Here is a 19,868-nt window from a genome sequence, read left to right as displayed (position 1 = left end):
TGCGGAGATTAAAATTTCCGCAAAAACTGAAAATACCCGAGTTAGTTTGTTTTGAGTTTTCAAATTGATTGCGATCACATAGTAACTTTGAAGAAGCGAAAAAATGTTTGGTGTACGCGTGGTTAACAGGTGAATAACCCAGGGGTGTCAAATACTGTTCAAAATAAGAAAAGAGTTACACTGTAAAGACAAGGTAAATAATTTTGTTATATTGAGAGTCTGAAGGTGGAATAATTGACACAAACTTTTTTTTTTTAATAAGAACGTCTAGTTTGGGGCTTAGGTCGAGCGTTAAATTAAAGACTATTTGAGCCTGAAATGTACTTGAAATCTAGTTTTTTTTTCTTATTTTGAAAACAAAGTGCATGGTATTACTATGAGTAAAATCTCTGAAACGCAATTAAACTCACGGTACATGATGTACACGTTTCAATCCATTGTCAGGCGATGAAATTGTTCCAAGTTTAATTTGAACAAACGTTGATTTGTTCTGTACACGTATCTGCTGTCATTTTTCTAACAATGAAAGGAAAATTAAACTTACAAATTTAATTTCAAACGTGGATATCTTCTAATCTTAGGACTTTGACCGTGCCAGTCAGATGTTGATCCACTGGGGTGAGAAGGGGTACTCAAAAGTTTTTTTTTTTTTTGATACGGGGAGGCCCCGGGGGGGGGGGGGGGGCCAAAAAAAAAAAACCCCGCACCTCTGCCAGCAGGCTCTCTATTCGGGGGCAACGTGAATATTGAACTCTTCGAGCGCCGAAGGCGCGATCCCGCGATTGCCGAAGGCGCGAGTCGGCGAGCGAAGCGAGCCCGCGATCAAAATTGAACTCTTCGAGCGCCGAAGGCTGCCCCCGAATAGAGAGCATGCTCGCAGGCTAGGCTTCACCCCGAAGTCTAAACCTTTACCCATCATGTTAAAGTGTCGTGGTTTTATTGTTGTACCTTTTAGGGTGTGGGAGGCGCGGTGGCCTAACGGTTAGCACGCTGAACTCCGAATTTAGCGGTCCGGGATTCCAGCCCTGGACGGGGTCACTGTGTAGTGTTCTTGGACAAGACGCTTTAGTCTCATGGTGCCACTCTTCACCCAGGTGTATAAATGGGTACCGGCGAATTTACTGCTGGGGGGTAACCCTGCGATGGACTACTTCACCTTTTCCTATCTTTTAGGGGGTACATTCTAAGGTACAGAGTACCTTGAGGAAAAAGTAGAAAAATATAAGACATAAACTTTATGAGGTTTTGCAAAAACATAAATTTGAACCACGTCCATAAAACGAGCTTCTGGTACCTTTCAGCCGTTTAGGGGTTTCCTTCTAGCCTGTGGGAGGCGCGGTGGCTTAATGGTTAGCGCGCTCGGCTCCGAGTCGAACGGCCCGGGTTCGAGACCTGGCCGGGGCGCTGCGTTGTGTTCTTGGGCAAGACACTTTACTCTCACAGTGCCTCTCTCCACCCAGGTGTATTAATGGGTACCGGCGAACTTACTGCTGGGGGGTAACCCTGCGATGGACTAGCATCCCATCCAGGGGGGAGTAGCAATACTCCTAGTCGCTTAATGCTACAGAAACCGGGATAAGCTCCGGCTGTATGGGCCACTTAGGCTCGGACACAGACTTTACCTTTTTTTTACCTTCTAGCCTGTGAACAGCCGTCCACACAGTACCATTTATACGAGGTTGCCCTCTTTGGGGAGGATTATACCCAACATAAAAAAACGAACAATGAATCACTAATTTGTCAAAACCAAAGTACAAAACAAAAAGTACCAGATGAATACTATACGTTTGTTTATTTACAGGTAGGTGTAATTTGTATAGCATACATAGAGTATTGGTTCACACTACGCAAAAAATATTTTGACCAATCCTGAAGCGAGAAAAAAGTATCAACTTTTGGAAATAAGCTGTATCTGATCTAGTGAGACCATTTACGTACCGGAGAGACACGTTTGACTTTGTGAACGGCAGATTCACTTAAAAAAGCGCCACCTTGGCGTGACAAAATAGCTTTAAAATGGCGTCAACTAGCGTGACAGAATCGCCTCAAAAATACCTTTACATAGTGTGAAAGAAACGCTTTAAAATAACGTCATGACCGTGACACAATTGCCCCAAAGTAGCGTGACAGAATTCCATTCAAACAACGTGACGCATATCTACTACCCTTCATCTGAATTCGAATCTGAGTCCTCATTGTCACCCTCATCAGATTCATCAAAAAAGTCCGCGTGACTTATTTCCAGTTCATGATCAGTTATGTTCGACACTTTCTTATTTTTTTTCTTGGTTTGTTGTTCTTCTCGGTTCCAGTCCTTCATCTTCGCACCCATCATGAAGTCATCTCGTAAAATATTCCACGATGAATTATCCGTTGCGCTGTGGTCGTTTGGCTGAAAACAGCGGCAAGAAAGGAACAGTGAGGTAGGAACTATTTAATGAAGTGAATAAAATTAACTATGTACTGAGCGACTCTTTGCTTGCGAAAGTCGTTCCAAAAAGTCCACAGAAACGAAGGCTCTGATAAATTCACGTTGGTGACGTAGCTCAACAGAGACATAGGCGTACGGGCCGGGGGGGCAGGGGGGGCTGCAGCCCCCCCAAATTTTGGGCAACTCAGATTTTTTGGGCAACAAGAGAAATTTGGGCAAAGCCCGTTTTGAAAGAAGTTTTTTCTTCGAAGAGATATATGTTTTCTATTTTAACTTGAAGTCAGCGAGTTAAAGCAGTTGAATTCACATGAGGCAGTGGTTTCTAAGCACAGTGGTTTCTTAGGGGTCATGTGTTGATTAGCCTGCATTGCAGACGAACAAAATATTATTATTTGTAATTTGTTTTACTGTTGGGCACTGTACTGCAAATATCTGTCACAGTTAAACACATGATAAAGAAAGCTTCTCCGCGTTGCTAAATTTTAAAAAATCGACGGCGAGATTCTGGAAGCCGAGCAGAAAATGCGCGCGAGTTTTCGTCGTGTGCGCGGATTAGGCAACATGACTGTTTCAGAAATGCTGGAGGCAATGCAAGAGAATGATCTATTTGATAAGTTTTCAGAGTTTCCTTACGTGGTTCATATCCATGCAGTGTTCTGCAGAACGATCATTCAGTGCGTTGCACAGATTGAAAACTTACCTCCGCAGCACCTGACGGGGTGACAACGTGTAGTAAGGCCAAAAAGGCCAAGTAAAATTACAAAACAAAATGTTTCTCGTCCCCTCCCGCTTCATTTTTTTGGGGCCGCCTCTCTTTTGTTATTATTTGTTTTTGGAAAAGGTAGAACGATCAAAAACTTTCACTTTGTACGGAGTAAGATATGGCTTTTGTCTGCGTTAAAATACAAATTAAGGCCAAAACTTTAAATACTTGTTACGCTGGTCCGTACTAGATAGGTCAAATACCTTGCAGGATTTATTTTGGAAGTTCGCTTTTGGCCTGGAGAATTTGACGATGGAGAAAAAAAACATCGATATTCGAACAACACAGGTATGGAATGCAACAAAATAATAAATAATTAAAATATACCAAAAAATGCGCCCGCATGCTCTCTTTTTTATAGAAATCCGGACGAGAAACATTTTTTTTACTTGGCCTAAATTATTACTTGTAATCACACTTGTATTAGCATTTGATGGGCATATTCCAACTCTGTAGTCAACAATGACATGGATCGTATTGTTAATATCTTCGGCCGTCGAAATGGTAGGGACAGCTATTTCTTTTAACGTGTTTTATGAGCTCATATGATAGATTATTATGTTATGTTAGTGCATCGTATGACCCTCGTTTCTTCTCGACTAGGCTTTTATAGATTGTGCTCCTTAAAGTGGCATATTATGCTACTAGCAGTGCTCAAAATTTTGCCAAATTATGCAAAAATTATGCCAGAATTCCCAAATTATGCTTCTGATTTCCGAAATTATGCTCACAAAATGACGTAGATTCTATACATAGAGGTGCGCAATAACGACATCAAATTATGATGTTTTTTAAATTAACTGTTGTTGTAAATTTATTTGTGTTTATGGCAGTTTATCACGGCCGTCAGCTGTCCAAATTAGCTGCTCGCATCTCTAAACCGTTTGTAAAATGCCTACAACGACTTAACAATCACAATTGTATAGCTAAAACACGCATTGCAAGAACAAACTACCTAAATTTCATTTATTTCTGTAGAAAGTACACCGTATTTACTACATTTTATGAATTTATGCTCCAAAAAGTACTAAAAATTGCTAATTATGCCGTGGCAGTGCTCGTTTCACAAATTATGCTTTTTAGCTCCAATTATGCCAGAAATTATGCTAGCACAATCTATAAAAGCCTATTCTCGACTGTTTCGTAAAAATTTGGGCAACTTGCGAAATTTTTTTGGGCAAATGTCTCGCCGCCCCCCCTGGCAAAAAATTGCCCATACGCCTATGAACAGAGATCCATGTAGCGTCTCTGATTGGTTGTTGCTCGGGTTTGAATTTTCGCGCGCAAAAAATAACCAATCAGAGAAACTACATGGATTTCTGTAGAACTAAGTCATCAGTATGGAATTCTCACGTCGAATCTGGCAAAATAAGGAAACATGTTTCCAGAAACACCAGTTTTGTCACACGGGAAGCTTTGTTTCCAGCGTCAATTTATGTTTCCAAGAAGCAAAATTTGTTTCTGCTACACGGCAGAAACATTTCGTGTTTCCGCGCGGCATGGAAGCATCGCAAATTTTGGAAACATGTTTTCCTCGTTTTGCCGGGCCTTTGGAGGTCTATTAAGCTAAAGGAGAATAAAAGGCGAAAAGAGAAGAGTCTATTTATTCAGCCTCGGTGAATTTTGTACGCGGAAGTTCAAACTTGTATGCAATAGCGTTGCGATAGAGGTTGAGAGGTGTCACAAGAATAGGATCCAGTGGTTCTAACAACATTACCGCCCGCCATTACGAGACAGTTTGACGGTAATGCGCCTTGCCGCAAGGCAAACAAAAGTTTTTACATTCGCGTATTCAGCTCTACCTACTCCTGACCTACGATAATGCTGCTCTCAAAGAATAAAATATTCCTAAATAGAGATCGTAATTACCTTCGATTTCTCTTCCTTGTTAATTTCCTGAGTCCGCGATTTGTCTGAACTACTTTTCAGCATGTCAAGAAAAGCAGACTTCGACATTGATTCAACAACTACAGAAAACAGAATACATAAAACGTAAGCATAAATTTGAACATGTGTATTGGAAAAAGTTAATAAAAAGACATCTATACGTAAGAGGTATACTTTACTCTAGAGTTCTATCACTTTAGAACCAGTCTTTTTCTTTGTTTGTTTACTTGTTCACAACCAACACAAAACGTTTTTTTTATATATATCAGAGAGTAACAATGAGCAACGAACAATGAGCAGTACAATGACTCTGCAAGTCCGTTATACCGGTAGATCTTGGTACATTTCTTAGATGTCCTAGCAGTGGAAAAACCTACAAACGTATTCTCGTTTTAGGACAAGAACAACGTGAAACATGACAGCAATTTTTCTTGCTTCTTTTTGAAACGAGAAGACTTTGTTAGCGCAATTCACCAATCAGGAGAACTCACTAGAATTGTGCACTATGTTACGTCAGTATGGCGTCATAAAATCACGTGATCCTACTTAGCAACGCCACTTCCAAAAACTGTGAGCTCAGTCAAAATTCGACTTATAGCGTAATCAACCTCGATCCCAGGCTCTCTCTCATAGATTGGAGAATACTGTCGACTAACATATAGTACTTTGTCAAATAATGAATTCCTGCCGAACTTGTTTCTTGTTATGTCTCACCTTTTGACTTTTTCGCTTCAGTAGGAGCTGACTGCAGTTTACTTTCCATTTCCTTTTGATGTTTGCTGACGGCATTGAACAGTTTTACAACTGAAATTAGATGTGGACAACTAGTTAAATAACACACAGAGATCAGCGGAAACTTATAACTGAGCAACATCAATCAGAGACGCTACACTGATCTCTGTAGAGCTACGTCATCAGTATGGAATTTTTAGGGTTGTATCCCAGATGTTAAATGTGGGTGATTAGGTTTTTTTTAAATAATGCAGTTTATTTATTAGTACTGACATTACAATACATTACAATACATAGCTTACTTACAATTACAATACATTACTAACAATACATAGCTTACTTACAGAACATAATTTACATGCAGAAAATAAATAAAAAAGAAGATAATACAGTGAACATGTATTCAATTAGAAATCCCACTAATATCTAACACCTTTCAAGATCACGCCGCTACCCTATTTAACAAACTCCCAACGAACCTTAAAAACACTGTGGACCATAATGCATTTTGCAGGGAAGCAAAGCGCTTCCTTTTGAAGAAAACTAAATTAACAGATTGATCTCCTGTAGCTTTTTATTTTTATTTTTCTCTTAGATGTATATAGTATAGTAATTTTTTAAACGCATAAATGTATATAGTATAATATAGCATAGTAGTACACAGTAATTTAATGATAATTATAGAATTTTAATTGTAAATATCATTTTATTTGTTAGGTTAGGGTTAAGTTAATTGGTAAATGTAGAGCTACTCTGTAGAAATGTTACCAATAAACCGTTATTATTATTATTATTATAACAGGAAACCTGGCTGCTTTAAGGTGATTCCTCAGTATTGCATTGCGCATCCCTACTGTGCATAATTTATGCATGATTAGCGCACACATTAACAAATGGTGACTTTCTCTTTATGGCTTGACCTCGCCAGTGAATTAAATCGTAAGAAACAAGAATAAGAAACAATCGTTGGAAATGTGAATTTTGCAAGCAAATTATTGTGACTATAATCATGGTGATATTATAAGGATTTATTGAGTGTAAAGAAGGTGCTGTTGCTCCTAAACAAGCATGGGTAACCCCAATTTTATTTCAAAAATTAAGCTGCTATAACATAAACAATCAATAGGCAAAGATTAACAAAAATCTCAGTGCAGGTTCTATTTCAGTGGGATGCGTCTCCAACTTTTAACTTGTTCTTGGTTTTGTGAAACTGATGAGATACAGAACCACTGATCGTAATGGCCACCTTTTGTGTAAGGTTCAGCATGTTGCACTTATGAAATCATACAATTTCATAAAAAAAATTAAGCAAACAAATAACAAATAATACAGGGTTACCTCCTCTTGTTGCTATTCTCGCTAAATTCTTTTCGTAATCCATTGTTGAACCATCAGGTTTGACATGGTCTTTCTCAAGCATGGCATGGCGTTCTTGGCTTTTTAGCTTAGAACAGAAGAAGCAAAAACCATGACACACCGTAAAATTCCAGTTTTAAGCCCTGGGGTTATACAACTTTGTAAGGGTTTTGGTAGGCTTATATCTGGAAGGGGGTGGTGGTGGTGGGGGGAGCTTACAAGTGCAAAAAAAAAAACGTTTCAAAACAAGCCATGGCAGTGTTGATCGAAATACGTTTTTAAGTTAACAAGTCATAATAAAGCAACATTTAGCCCAGTTCAGTACTGTTATCCTGAAGAGGGGGGGGGGGGGGAGGCAGGACACATATATCCAGTGGGGGTGCTTATATCGGGGGGGGGGGGCTTATAACCAGATGTATTTTTTTGTTTCCAGGTAGATGGGCCTATAACCGGGGAGGGGGGGGTATAAGCAGGGGGCTCATAACTGGAATTTTATGGTATACCTCATAGCCCTGCAAAAGATTAAACTTGACAAAATTTGCAACTTTGGAAGTATTACCTTTTTTGAGGCTATTTCCTCCTTCCTCTCAGCTCTTCTTTTTTCCACTTTTTTGTACTTTGCTAACACAGGAGGCTACAAAACAAGAAAAAAATTTAAATAATAATAATAATAATAATAATAATAATAATTAAAAAAAGCATTGATTGGGAATTGGCTTTTTTGCTGAGATATACTGGCCACATACTGTATAGCATTGTATAGCCACTACAAGAAGCGTAAAAACAATTTTTGTATTTTTCCAGCCTTATGTAGCAAACAAATAAAAACTTCAACATCCCTCCATCCCCCTTGCCACCTCTGCTTACCACAGCATTTGACTGGTTGGTGTGTCCAGGGGGACTGGAATTTGAAATCGGTAGTTGCTATTGGGTAATGGGGAATTTGAAAAAAAAGGGCAAATACCTGGGGATTGCCCAGGGGTGGATGCTAAAGTTTTGATTTGATCAGTACATTACAAATGGGTGGTGTGGTGGCCTTATCAGTGGTATATCGGACTCTAGAATAAAGCATTTTTGGACTAGATATACAATGGGAAGGCACAGTGACAAAAAGTGGACTAGACACTTTTAATAACTCTTACAGTTACTGTACCTCTCTTCACCCAGGAGTATATATGATGGGTACTGGAGAACCCTTATTACCTTACAAAATGGGGGGCAGGAGGGGAGGTGGGACACCAAACTACCAAACTACAGGGCTGCAAATAATTTCTTTAACTTGAAAGGACATATGTCCTACTAAGACACCATCTTGGTTGGATAAAACAAAATTGTGGTCGGACAGATTTTTATTCATCGTTGCCGTAAAATGATTTATGATCAAAAAATTGTCTGGAAAGGTTCTTGGTGTCAATTTGTGGTGTTTGTTATGAATACAATCATTTGCATTTCGGCACTAAAAAGTAGCACAGCATCACAAAATTCTGCGTTCTTATAACTACACGACGATGATGAAATTTTCGGATAAACACACTGCTTTTAGATTTTTTGGTTAAGAGAATTGAACCCCTTTATAATAAGTGATTCCACGGCATGGTAGTTGTGATTGCCATATCTTCCATTTCGCGGGAAAAGATTGCCTGTTGCATCATCGTCCAAAAACCGCTGACTACATCGTGAATTGAGCGTGTTGCAAGTTGTGAGAGCACACTACTCGGTCCCAGACCTCGTTTCTATCCCCCCCCCCCCCCTGGCATTTTACACTGTCTATTTCTTGTGCATTTTAATGATTGTGTTTGAACTTGTTAGTGGAGCAAATCCCTCCAAAGCATGCTTTACAAACACCAAATACTCAGGCAATTCTTTCACACCTTGTTTTCTGGAAGTTCCTTTCCAAGAATTCTTGCCATAGCATCTGCCCAACCTTGATTGGCATCTTCATTGTCACCTTTGTTTAAAAATAAAAATAAAAATTTCTTTTAGTTTTATACTGCTGTGTATACGAAGTTATCTTCTGTTTTTGTGGTATATTGTCTAATACCTGCAAGTGATCTGAGGTCTAGTATATATAAGGGTTGAAGACCATTAGAGATGGACAGAGTTTTCTGCAAAATGTATCACATTTGTTGGCAAAGTGTAAACACTTTTTTTCTGATCAACTGACCTGTTTTAAAAAATTTAGTTTTCATCGAAATCTGACACAGATTAATAGTATATATGTTCACCCAAGCTTCGTAAAAAATCTTTTACAAACCGAAGCAAGCTTCAATTCATAAGCTAACGCCATGCCAACTTTGCCAACTCACGTGGAATCCCCGGTCGTATCCCTAAATTTATTTAATACGCGGCACTATTGAACATCAAAATTGAAAAACAATAAAAAATTCAACTTCTAAGGCTAACCTTCGGCTTCCATTTCCTCTTCTCCGTCTGAAAGAGTTGTTTCAACGTGCTCTTCTACCTCAAGCTCTTCACTTTCGTCCGCCATCTTTGATTCGGTAGTTGATCAACTGACCAAACAGCGCAGGCTAATCTAATGACTGTGCGGCCAGGCCTTCCCTTGTGCTTGGAAAGTCCTTTGAAAGAAAACACTGAAACAGTTTCTTCGGAACTATCGTTAAAATAAAGTTATGGCGGAAACGGAAACACATGGTCCTACGAGCAACTGTACGCGATTACTTTCCTCAAACTTCGAACTTAAACCAGTCGACGTGGTAAGTAAGTGCAAAAAGAAAATCCCTCGAGTGCACAGGTGTATAATAAACTGAAACTTGGGGTCCAAAACTTGATCTTGTGAGAAATTTTAAACTTGCCCTTGTTGGTGATTATCCTTTTAAAGATTAAACTTATGTAAAGCTTATGAAGAATATAAGCTTTTTATAAGCTTTAAAATAGATTACAAGATTCCTTAAGGAAGAATCTGACAGGATGACAAACGCTTTTTTGCAGGAAGCAGTGCAATATTATCAGTTTTCTATTTTGTTAGTCTTTGATCATATCGGGATGAGGTGGAGTCGATTACTTTTCGTTCGCATTGCAGATTGATTTTCTTTTTATTGCAGTTTTAATTTATTTAGATTTTTGATGAAGAGTAATTATAGAGTAAAATGATATTTGGATTTTAAAGTTGAGTATTTAAGTGTCTGTTACATTTTTTGGGTGGGTAGTCTGCATCACGGACGAACTAAATCCTGTTAGCATAACCACACTGACCTACTATTGGTAATCACGCAATCTGATTGGCTAAACAGGTGCCTACTATCGATCCATAGAAGGCTCTCGGAGCGCGCGCTTAATCTTCGCTGAATTTTATCAATCAAAACCTTCAATAAATCAACTCTAGCTATATTTTGTGTTTAATAGATCGGTCAGTGGGTTATGCTAACACAATTAGACGGCTCGCTCTCGGTTTCTGCCAGCTTTTGATAGTTGACTCGGGGCTTCGCCCCTCGCCAACTATCAGCCGATAGAAACCTCGAGCTCGCCGTCTAATTGTTAAATAGAGTCAGGATTTAGTTCGTCCGTGATGCAGGCTGGGGGGTGGGGGGAGTTGCTGACACAGCTGGGATTCGCACTTCTCATTCCTTTCCAAGCTCTCCTTTGACCTCCTTTACTATTGAGTTCCTGCCCTGTTGTCCTGCGCAACATTAGCATTATCTAAGAATGTGTTGTTTCACAATATATCTGCAGTTAATTTTTGATCTCAGTTAATTTTTTATTTTAACTAGTTAGTTTTTTTTTCTAACTAGTTTTTTTTTTATTCTAGGTTAATAAGTAGAAAAAGTAGAACACCTCCCCTACCTTGATATCTCATACCCCCCTCCCCCATCCTCACGTGAACTAACCCTCCCCTACTATCTTCTGCTATTTTCCCCCTCCCTTAAGTACTATCTTTTTTTTTCTTTTTTACTAACCTGCACTGGATTTGAACTCTCAACCTCTGGATTTGCTGTCCAACCCCTTATCCACTGTGCCACGAAGGAAACGTTGGGTGAACCACTAATTTTTTAAAATATATGATACCCCCCTAACCCCATTATTTAACTAGTTGAAAAAAATCAACTAGTTAGAAAAAACTAACTAGCTAAAATAAAAAATTAACTGTGATTAAAAATTAACTGCAACATATCCATACAATTTCTCTTTATTTTATACTGTATTACAAAGGAGAGCTAAGCTATTCACATTTAGGCTAGTCCATTTCACAATTTCACAATCCAATTGGACACAGGCGCCTACACCGTTCATTACTTCGCTAAACAATAATTATTAATGTTTAGTGCATTCTATTTCAGCAAGGAGGGTAAATCCATAATTTTGTTATTTGGCTATGCGATTTCTTTATTAGCTATACCATCCTGCAACTAATCCCTAGACAATTTTTTTGCCTGCTGATCTACTTCAAATCTTTGTATTTTTGGTGGTGATAGCCACCCATACATACCTCAACCATGGATGGTTTATAGTTTTAACCGTCCCACCCCTCTGGAAGTTCCAGTTTAGCTTCATTGCAACCTCATCCCCAGGGAGCTTATACCCTTCAAAAGCCCCCTGGGAACAAAGTTGGCTTTATGGTTTTAAAAAAATTACTTATGAAAAATTTGACTTGTGAAACAACCCTCCCCCTTGGAATTTCCGATGACCTTCTTTAGCAAAATGTACAACAGTGAGGAGAATTTTGAGTTTGACCTATATTTTGTTTTATTGGCAGTTCAAACAGGCAGTTCCCAAACTTGTTCCATTCTTCAAGACATTCTGTATCTACTTCATACTGTGGCTTCCAGAAGCAGAAAATCCTTCAATACTGGCTGCCATTATCAAGATTCTACCCATCTTAAGCCTTTGCGGTTTTGTCGTCATGCAAGGAGTTAGCCTGTCAGTGAACCATGACTACAATCGACGCATTCTCCTGGGCCTAATCTTCTCTATGTTTGGCGACATATTTATCGTATGGGAACACAGCCACTTCAGCTTTGGTGTTGTTGCATTTGGCGTTGCACATCTGTTGTATGCTACGGCATTTGGCTTTGAACCAATAAACCCAATAGTGTTCCTGGGTCTTGTAATCCCAAGCATACATACATATACCTTATACCTGCCAAACCTGGAAGGTTTTCTTGTAGGGGCCATCGCTGGATACATGCTGATCATTACAATCATGATATGGAGAGCCATCACTGGCCTGCAAGTTTCTGTACGTGGCAAAGCGTGGCAATGGACCAAACTATGTGCGTGTGTTGGCTCTGTTTCGTTTGGTATATCAGATCTGATTCTTGGCTTAAACAAGTTCTATTTACCAATCCCTTTTGCCCGGGCCATTGTCATGGTGACGTACTATGGTGCACAGTTGGGAATTGCGCTGTCTTCATTCACAGTCACCCAGGTTAAAATACAAAAAGCCAAGGAGTAACTTTGACTTGATTACAGTTTCATATCAGAGTGGTACTGTTGGGGAAACTGTTGAGATGAGGAGGAGTTATTAATCCCCTTCTCCCCTCCCTCCCCCGCTTGCAAAAGAAAAAAAAGCATAAAAATTATTGTAACTTAAAAAAGATTATTAACCCTCCCCTCCAAAAAATTAAATAATACAATAACCAAAAGAAAACTCCTTTGCACCTCCCTGTCATTTTAACATTTGAGTACCCTCTTAAGGGTGATACAGGGTTATATATTTACCATTGATCACATATTTTTATGTATTGACAAATGCTTCAGCTGAAGCATGAATATTTAATGAATGTAAAGCCTGCACATAAATATTCAAAAATATTTATTATTTTTACTTTAAGATAATATTTTAAGTAATACATACCAGTTACATATAAATGTATTTATTTATCAGCATTGTATTTAGCAAAAGAACCATGAAAATATTGTAAAATATACCCTTGTTTGTATAATATTTATTGTAAAATAAGGGTAATACCTATAGTGAAAAATAAAGGAAACAGATTTTTCATTCATTATTATCAAACAAAACTCTGTTGATTTTGTCATGTTTTTAATAAGTACAATCTAAGATGTATCAGTTGTATTTTTTTATTTATGGCACTTATTAGCATGCAAGCAAGTTCTCTGAGGGGTAGAGAACTTGCTTGCAGACTAGCTCCTTACTAACTATTGATTATTAAAAGCGGGTCCTGAAGGGGAGTGTAAATCCCATTATCCCAGCCCAAATTTTGCCCAAATCCCATTTTCCAGCCTATTGTTTTCCCAGGTCTATTGTTTTTCTGTCTGTGATTCCCATTCCCAGTGACCAAGTCCCAGTTCCAGTGACCCAAATTCCATTTTTCCAATGAAAATTTGCCCAAATCCCAGTTCCTATTTTACCCGGGCTATTTTACCCCTTCAGACCCCTCTAAAAGAATCCAGGGGGAGATTTAGAGCCATCTTAATTATTTATTCTGGATTGTTTTTTTGTTTGTTTGTTTGTTTTTTACACTCTTTCAGTGATTTTACTGATTTGTGACGGCCATGTATAGCCAAATAGACAGAAAAAAGAAAAATATTCCATGAAAACAAATTGAAAATTTGCATTTTATGCTTAGCAACTTTTCATTACCCATAAGAATGCCTATTACTCCATGACGTTTGAAAGAAAAAGAAAGCAAAACGCTTTCTCTAAAAATTCTCTCTAGCTAGTTGCTAGATCGTAATTTTCCAACGGAACGAAACATTACTGAAACAGTTCTTGATGTCTAAACCAGATATCAAATAGCAGTCGACCTTGGGTAACCTTGTCAGTTTCTTCTAGGACTCTAGGTCAGTGAAGGTTACCACGAGGGAACCCGCATTTACGAATAAATTTAGACTGAATTTCATTTGGCCGTCTTGCCACCAAAGTGACCCAGGAAAAACATTTCTTCTCTTTTAGGTTTCACTCGTAAGCAATTAAAAAAGCTTTTTGCTGTACGTAGAAAACAATTACGCACTTGATGACGTTGTCCTGATGAGAATTACATAACGTTTTGATCACTCACCGGCAAGACTACATCGAGAAAGATTTTTAAGTAAGATCAATCTGCCTTATGATAGTCACAAGATATGTCATTAATAACAAGAAGCTACTTAGTAGCTCGTCTTATTTTAAAAAGTGTGGGCAAATCGAAACCGGGTGGTTAATGTTTAACCACTCTTTTCCCCAGGCCATAGTTAAAACGAGTAGTCACCTCTACTAACTATGTTTTTATGCTAACAAGAAAGCCTAAGGCTTTTAGACGTATACCCAGTAGCGTTTTATTTCCGTTTTGTTGCTGTTCAACAAGAAAGTCGCGTTATGTTGAAGCGTGACATGCGATATACGATACTCGACCATCAGTGTTAAAGGTCAAAGGCACTTTGATCGCTTTTGAAGACTTTGAAGGTAGAGATATCAAAGTTGTTTTCCGTTCTACTTTTACGTAAACGCATAATATATAACTTGACTCTTTCAATGTATATGTCGTACTGCGTCATTTCTAACTGAGCAGCAATTCTATTTTGCTCTGTGGTCTAAGCGATGATTTGTTGTTGAGTTAAACACACGGAAAACGCGTATAACGCACGTAATTTTAATCCCTCAAGTGGCAAGTAATTTAAAACATTTCCTCCGTCCCATTCCTTTCCTTTCCTCCACTGAGGCAATTTCAAGTGGGTGATGAAAGATGACCTGTTTTAAGCCAATCAACATGCGTGACCTTCAAATGCCCTACCGACAAAACAAACTAAAAAAAAAAAAAACCGAAGGTAGACATTTATGAACCGGGGGGGCACCAGACCCCCACCCGGTTAACAAGCATATTGTTCGCCATTCGCGCGTAAGTCATTATCTATACCCTTGATTTTACGAAAAGTGTGGGCTAAATCACGGAAAACGGACATTGTTTACATTTCACCAAAAACTCTTTTTACACTAGTGACGTCAGAATGCGTAGTCACGTGGGTTTGTTCGCGCGATAAATTTGTCACGAGCGGTCACGGAGTTCAGTTCGTTTGTTGTGTTGACTGGTGAAAATACGTAATGATAGCAAAGGAGAGAAACTGCGCTGATCGCGTAGATTCGTATGTTTTACAATACAGATTAGACAGAGCTGAAGTGGTAAGTACAATCCGCTCAAACCTTTCTTTAGTAGGATAGTTTCGCGCGAAAACACCGCAAAGATAGGTATTGCGCACATGGCCGTGTGTTTACAATTTTCCCTTTGTGGCGATCTTGTTTCGCCACGTTCTGTGCATTTCACTTTGAAAAGAAAAGAGATCTTCAGCTTCGCTCATTCCTGCCGGTGAAATGCTAAGGTTTTGGGTGCGTTTTTGTCAGATTTCATGCCGTTTTGGATTGCCGGTTACTCCGCAGATAAACAGTAACAAATTGTGTTGTCTTTTGTACCTTGACCCCGAGGCATTTGAGCTTCTTGGCCATTTATTTTCAACAGAATCAGCCGTTTCTTTAGTTTACGAGTTTGACTTGTATGGACTGAAATAAAGCGAATGGATACGAACTTCAGATGCTAAGCTTAAGCTTATTACACCACCAAGATTTTTTATATTTGCAACGCGGAAAGTAAATTTCTAACCGTTTAATTTGTTCTTCGAGTGGGAAAAAAACGAAACCAAAAGAAAAGAAAAACGCAGTTGTGAAAGTCAGAAGTGATTTTTAATGAACACTTTTATCTAAGCTTCGTTATGGAAATCGACTGTAAGGATTGAAGCTGATGTTTGGTGTTGAACTTAATAAAATCGCGAAGGTTTCTTTTCATAATTCAAAATGGTGGTTCGCGTTTTCAAACCTACGTGCTTCCTTTTCGTAGATTGTACATATTCAATCGATCGATGACGTTAGAGTTCAAATAAAAGTTGCTTCATTTGGAAGTTCAATAAATAAAAACATTATTTTAAAGGTGTTTTATTCCCCAGCTGCGCAATATTTGCATTTTCGTCAACTGCGTGGGCGAAATATTGTGGGATTGGCTGGGGGTGGGATTTGGGGTTGCAAGGGGCAAAGTAATTCTTTCCTCAACTCAAGGTCGCTCAAGGTTACATGTAAAATACTTTCGTCTGTCTTTGAGCACCATTGAGCACATTTTATTTCTGAAGGAATTTTGTGATAGATCTGCCATGATTTTGCTTTTTTTCTGCGTCCAAGTTTTGTTGTGGGGGAAATATTGTTGATGACATTATTTTAATATTCTGTAGATATTGCCCCCTAGAACAGCTCTTGTCTGAGTGGGGGACAAAGCCAACGGGGTTCATGGTCTTGCTTTAAGATTGAGCAATAGGTTTTCTTTGGAGTAACCCTGCCTGACAACCCTGTTTGACATAATTTATATCATATGGTCAAGTTGGGCTCATCCTCATTGTAGAGGCCTTCCAAGGGGGTAGCTGTGTCGTAATGTCACATGTTTCTGGGAACCGATGTCGGCTAGCCAACAGCTGTAAATGTCGCTGTGGTTTTTTCTCTATTGTAATGCTGTCGCACTGTGTCGTTGTCACATTTCAGTGCCATTATGATGTCGCTTGTCGCTGTTAATATTAAAAATGTTCCTGTGTTGCTGGAATTCAGGGTCATGCCACTTGTCACTTTTACCCCTTGGAAGGCCTCATTGTAAGAACCTGTGAAACTCACCAGTGACGTAAAACAAAGAACAACCCAGACAACAAAGAACCTCAAAACAATTATATAGAGTAGGAAAACAATAGCTCCAAAAAAGAAAAATTTCACAAGTTCTTACACTGCTAAAGTTGCCATCCAGCACCTTTTTTCTATTAAAAAAAGTCTGCATCGAGCCTAGTGGCCCAAACAGGCTAGAGCTTATCCCGGTTCCTGAAACGTAAAGCCACTAGGAGTATTTCTACTCCTCGCTGGATGGGATGCTAGGCTTACCCGCCAGCATTAGTAAATTTTGACTGATAAATCTTTCTTATGTTTTTTTTTCTAGGTAAAAAGTGTTGGACCTAAACTTGTGCCTTTCCTGAAAACAGTGTGTGTATACTTTGTGGCATGGCTTCCGGAAACAGAGAAACCAACGGTCTTTGCAGCTCTTCTCAAAATTTTGCCAATCCTTTGTCTTTGTGGATTTGTCAGTCTGCAAGGTGTAAGTCTCGAAAAAGAACACAACTACAGCAGACGGATTCTCCTAGGCCTCATCTTCTCCGGCATTGGTGATATTTTCCTTGTGTGGAAAAACACCTATTTCATTCATGGAATGGCGGCATTCGGCATTGCACATATCTTGTACATAAGAGCTTTTGGCTTCCAAGCAAAAAATTGGCTTGTTGGGCTGTTGTGTACGTTGCCTGGGTTTTTGATGTACTATGTTTGTTACCCTGGCCTGAATGGAAAACTGGTGGTTGCCGTTTTGATCTACGGTTTTGTAATCACTGGGATGATGTGGCGTGCCATTACAGGAGTCCAAAACCAGATTGAAGAGAATGGACTGTGTCGCTGGACGAGGATGAGTGCTTGCATTGGTGCTGCCTTATTTTACCTATCAGACAATATCATTGCTATCAACAAATTTTGTTTCCCTGTGCCTGGAGCGAGGGCTTTGATTATGACCACCTATTATGCTGGGCAGATGTTCATTGCAGTGTCTGCTTTTAACATCGAAGAAGAGCTCAATCTCAGAATGAAAAGCTGTAAAAAATGTGAATAGTTACTCTGTAACTGTAGATATCTTTATGTCATAAAAATCTGACAAGATCCCATATCCTCCATTTCTCCCCTCTTAATTAAACACATCCTGGAAGCAAAAAGCTCTGTGATAAAAAGCCCACCCAAATAATTTATAAGCCCATAGATTGGTCTTTACACTTATATTAAGTTCAAAAGGATATATTTATTTCTTCCAATATTGTTAGCCAACTATTGTAGACCTTGTTTTGCGTTTTATGTCAATGATTATAGTAATTGCTTGCGAGGAACTTTCAATGTTTATTACTTTGATGGTCATATCATTGAAGCTTTTTCGTGTTTCATTTAATAGAGACAGGTATAAAAAATTTTGCCGTGCATAATATTCTTTTGTGCACTTAATATTTTCCAGTTCCAAAGCCAATGTCGCCAAAATAACTTCTAATAAAAAAAATCAACTACTCCACATTCCCCAGTTTGTTTCAGACTTTCATCAATCATATAATGTTGTGTATTTTTGAACTTTGTTGTTATAAATTGTAGTTTCTTTTATTATAATTTTATTTTATTTTTCTCTGAGTGAAACAGCTGTACCTGTTTACAAAGTGACATACAAACAAAGTTCATTGTTTAGGATTTTACATATTCAATATCATTCATGAATACAGTGTGGTTATATTATTTGAATTGGTATGATGAGCCAGAATTTTGTATTTAACTTTTTTTATTTACTGGGGAAGTATGCCACAAGCCAAACTCTTATTTTAACATGAGGGTTATTTCACTAAAGTCTTATTTTTCTTAAGTATAATTCATCAAACATTCTTGTTACTTTTAAGAAATATGTTTTCTACTAACATCAAAAAGGAAAATTTGTATTAATATAATGCTGAGATTCAGGACTAAATTATAAAAAAATATATTATAACTACTTGCTTATGTTTGAATGTAAATGATTGTAAATTTTATCATTAAGATAAGTATTATATGACTGTGAGAGTTAATGCAGAACCAAGATAAAGTGTTAAGTGTAAGAACTCATTTTTTTATGTTATTGTTTGATAATATATATATATATACAGTATGTATTTTAGTTATGGTATCATTATCAATAATTTAATGTAATCTGTAAATATTGTCATGTGGACAAGACATGTCTATTTATATACTGGTGATACCTAGCTTCATTTATCTGTAAATAACCGTTTACATTACAAGGAGTGTTAGTATTCAAACGGGATTCAAGTATAACAAATTTTGAAACATTGGGTGAAATAAATATTATGATTTTCAATATAATGAGTTGCCATTTTATTGCCTTTAAACACAGTGAATGACAAATTGGGCCTTTGCATGTTACGTAGTGGGACATCCAAACCAAAGGAAGGTGAAACTTGACTGGTTTGAGTCGCTCTATTCTGAATGTCCCACTGCGTAACTCGTTCCAGCATGGCTGATTTTGAGCCATGTGACTGGATCCTTGAAGGGCCTATTTACAAACTGACTTATAATAAACCTCTTTCCTAAACTCTCTCCCCTTCCAAGGTAGAAAAAGAGAAGAGCATGGGTTCTAGAGATCACATACAGGTAGTGCTAGAGAGGTCTAGCCTCTTACGTAGACAGTCTTTGTGCTCATCATGTAATCTCTCCTCCCCCACGATTGCAAAGAGCATCTGCATAGAAGGCTAAGAGAGATTCTGTTTTGTCTCTGATTAAACAATGCTCATTCTCATCCCCAGGAACCGCTTGTCCTTCCTAGCCGGCTTTGCCCAGGGCACAAGGAACAAGTGGCTCTGGGGACACATGATTTGATTGGCTAGATTTTGAACAAAGAGAATTTAAATAGCCAATCAGATCAACTTTTAAATTCCCCTACACCAAATGGTTTTAAAACAGTCAATCTAGCCAATCAAATCATGTGTCCCCAGGAGCCACTTGTTTCTTGTGCCCCAGGTTCTGCCGGCTAAGAGGGGCAAGGGGCTCTGGGGATGAGAATGGATCGATGCTATAAATTGACCAACCAGTGACATTACATGAGACATGAGGCCAAGAGCCTGAGAAGGGGTTAAGTGCAAAGATGAAAACACCAC

At 38.5% G+C, this 19,868-nt stretch overlaps 3 protein-coding genes across 3 annotated transcripts; 2 read left to right on the top strand and 1 right to left on the bottom strand.

The window, feature by feature from the left end:
• Nucleotides 1–1,783: 1,783 nt before the first annotated feature.
• Nucleotides 1,784–9,680, bottom strand: LOC144631957 (RRP15-like protein). Its single transcript, XM_078490544.1, has 7 exons — nt 9,573–9,680; nt 9,041–9,117; nt 7,729–7,803; nt 7,152–7,257; nt 5,796–5,885; nt 5,064–5,161; nt 1,784–2,392 (listed from the first exon to the last, which is right to left on the bottom strand). Exons 1-7 carry the CDS (start codon nt 9,655–9,657, stop codon nt 2,162–2,164), a joined length of 762 nt encoding a protein of 253 aa, XP_078346670.1. The 5' UTR covers nt 9,658–9,680; the 3' UTR covers nt 1,784–2,161.
• Nucleotides 9,681–9,769: 89 nt separating this feature from the next.
• Nucleotides 9,770–13,061, top strand: LOC144632179 (lysoplasmalogenase TMEM86A-like). The gene is made up of 2 exons (XM_078490780.1): nt 9,770–9,883; nt 11,881–13,061. The coding sequence occupies exons 1-2, from the start codon at nt 9,800–9,802 to the stop codon at nt 12,577–12,579; spliced, it is 783 nt and encodes a 260-aa protein (XP_078346906.1). The 5' UTR covers nt 9,770–9,799; the 3' UTR covers nt 12,580–13,061.
• A 2,044-nt stretch (nt 13,062–15,105) lies between these two features.
• On the top strand, nt 15,106–19,077 carry LOC144632094 (lysoplasmalogenase TMEM86A-like). The gene is made up of 2 exons (XM_078490696.1): nt 15,106–15,246; nt 17,084–19,077. Exons 1-2 carry the CDS (start codon nt 15,169–15,171, stop codon nt 17,798–17,800), a joined length of 795 nt encoding a protein of 264 aa, XP_078346822.1. The 5' UTR covers nt 15,106–15,168; the 3' UTR covers nt 17,801–19,077.
• The last annotated feature ends 791 nt before the right edge of the window (nt 19,078–19,868 follow it).

Source organism: Oculina patagonica, chromosome 12 (genome assembly GCF_052425735.1).
Source record: "Oculina patagonica isolate OP01 chromosome 12, crgOcupat, whole genome shotgun sequence".
In the NCBI taxonomy this organism is placed as follows: domain Eukaryota; kingdom Metazoa; phylum Cnidaria; class Anthozoa; order Scleractinia; family Oculinidae; genus Oculina; species Oculina patagonica.
This window is presented reverse-complemented; position numbering and strand designations above follow the sequence as displayed.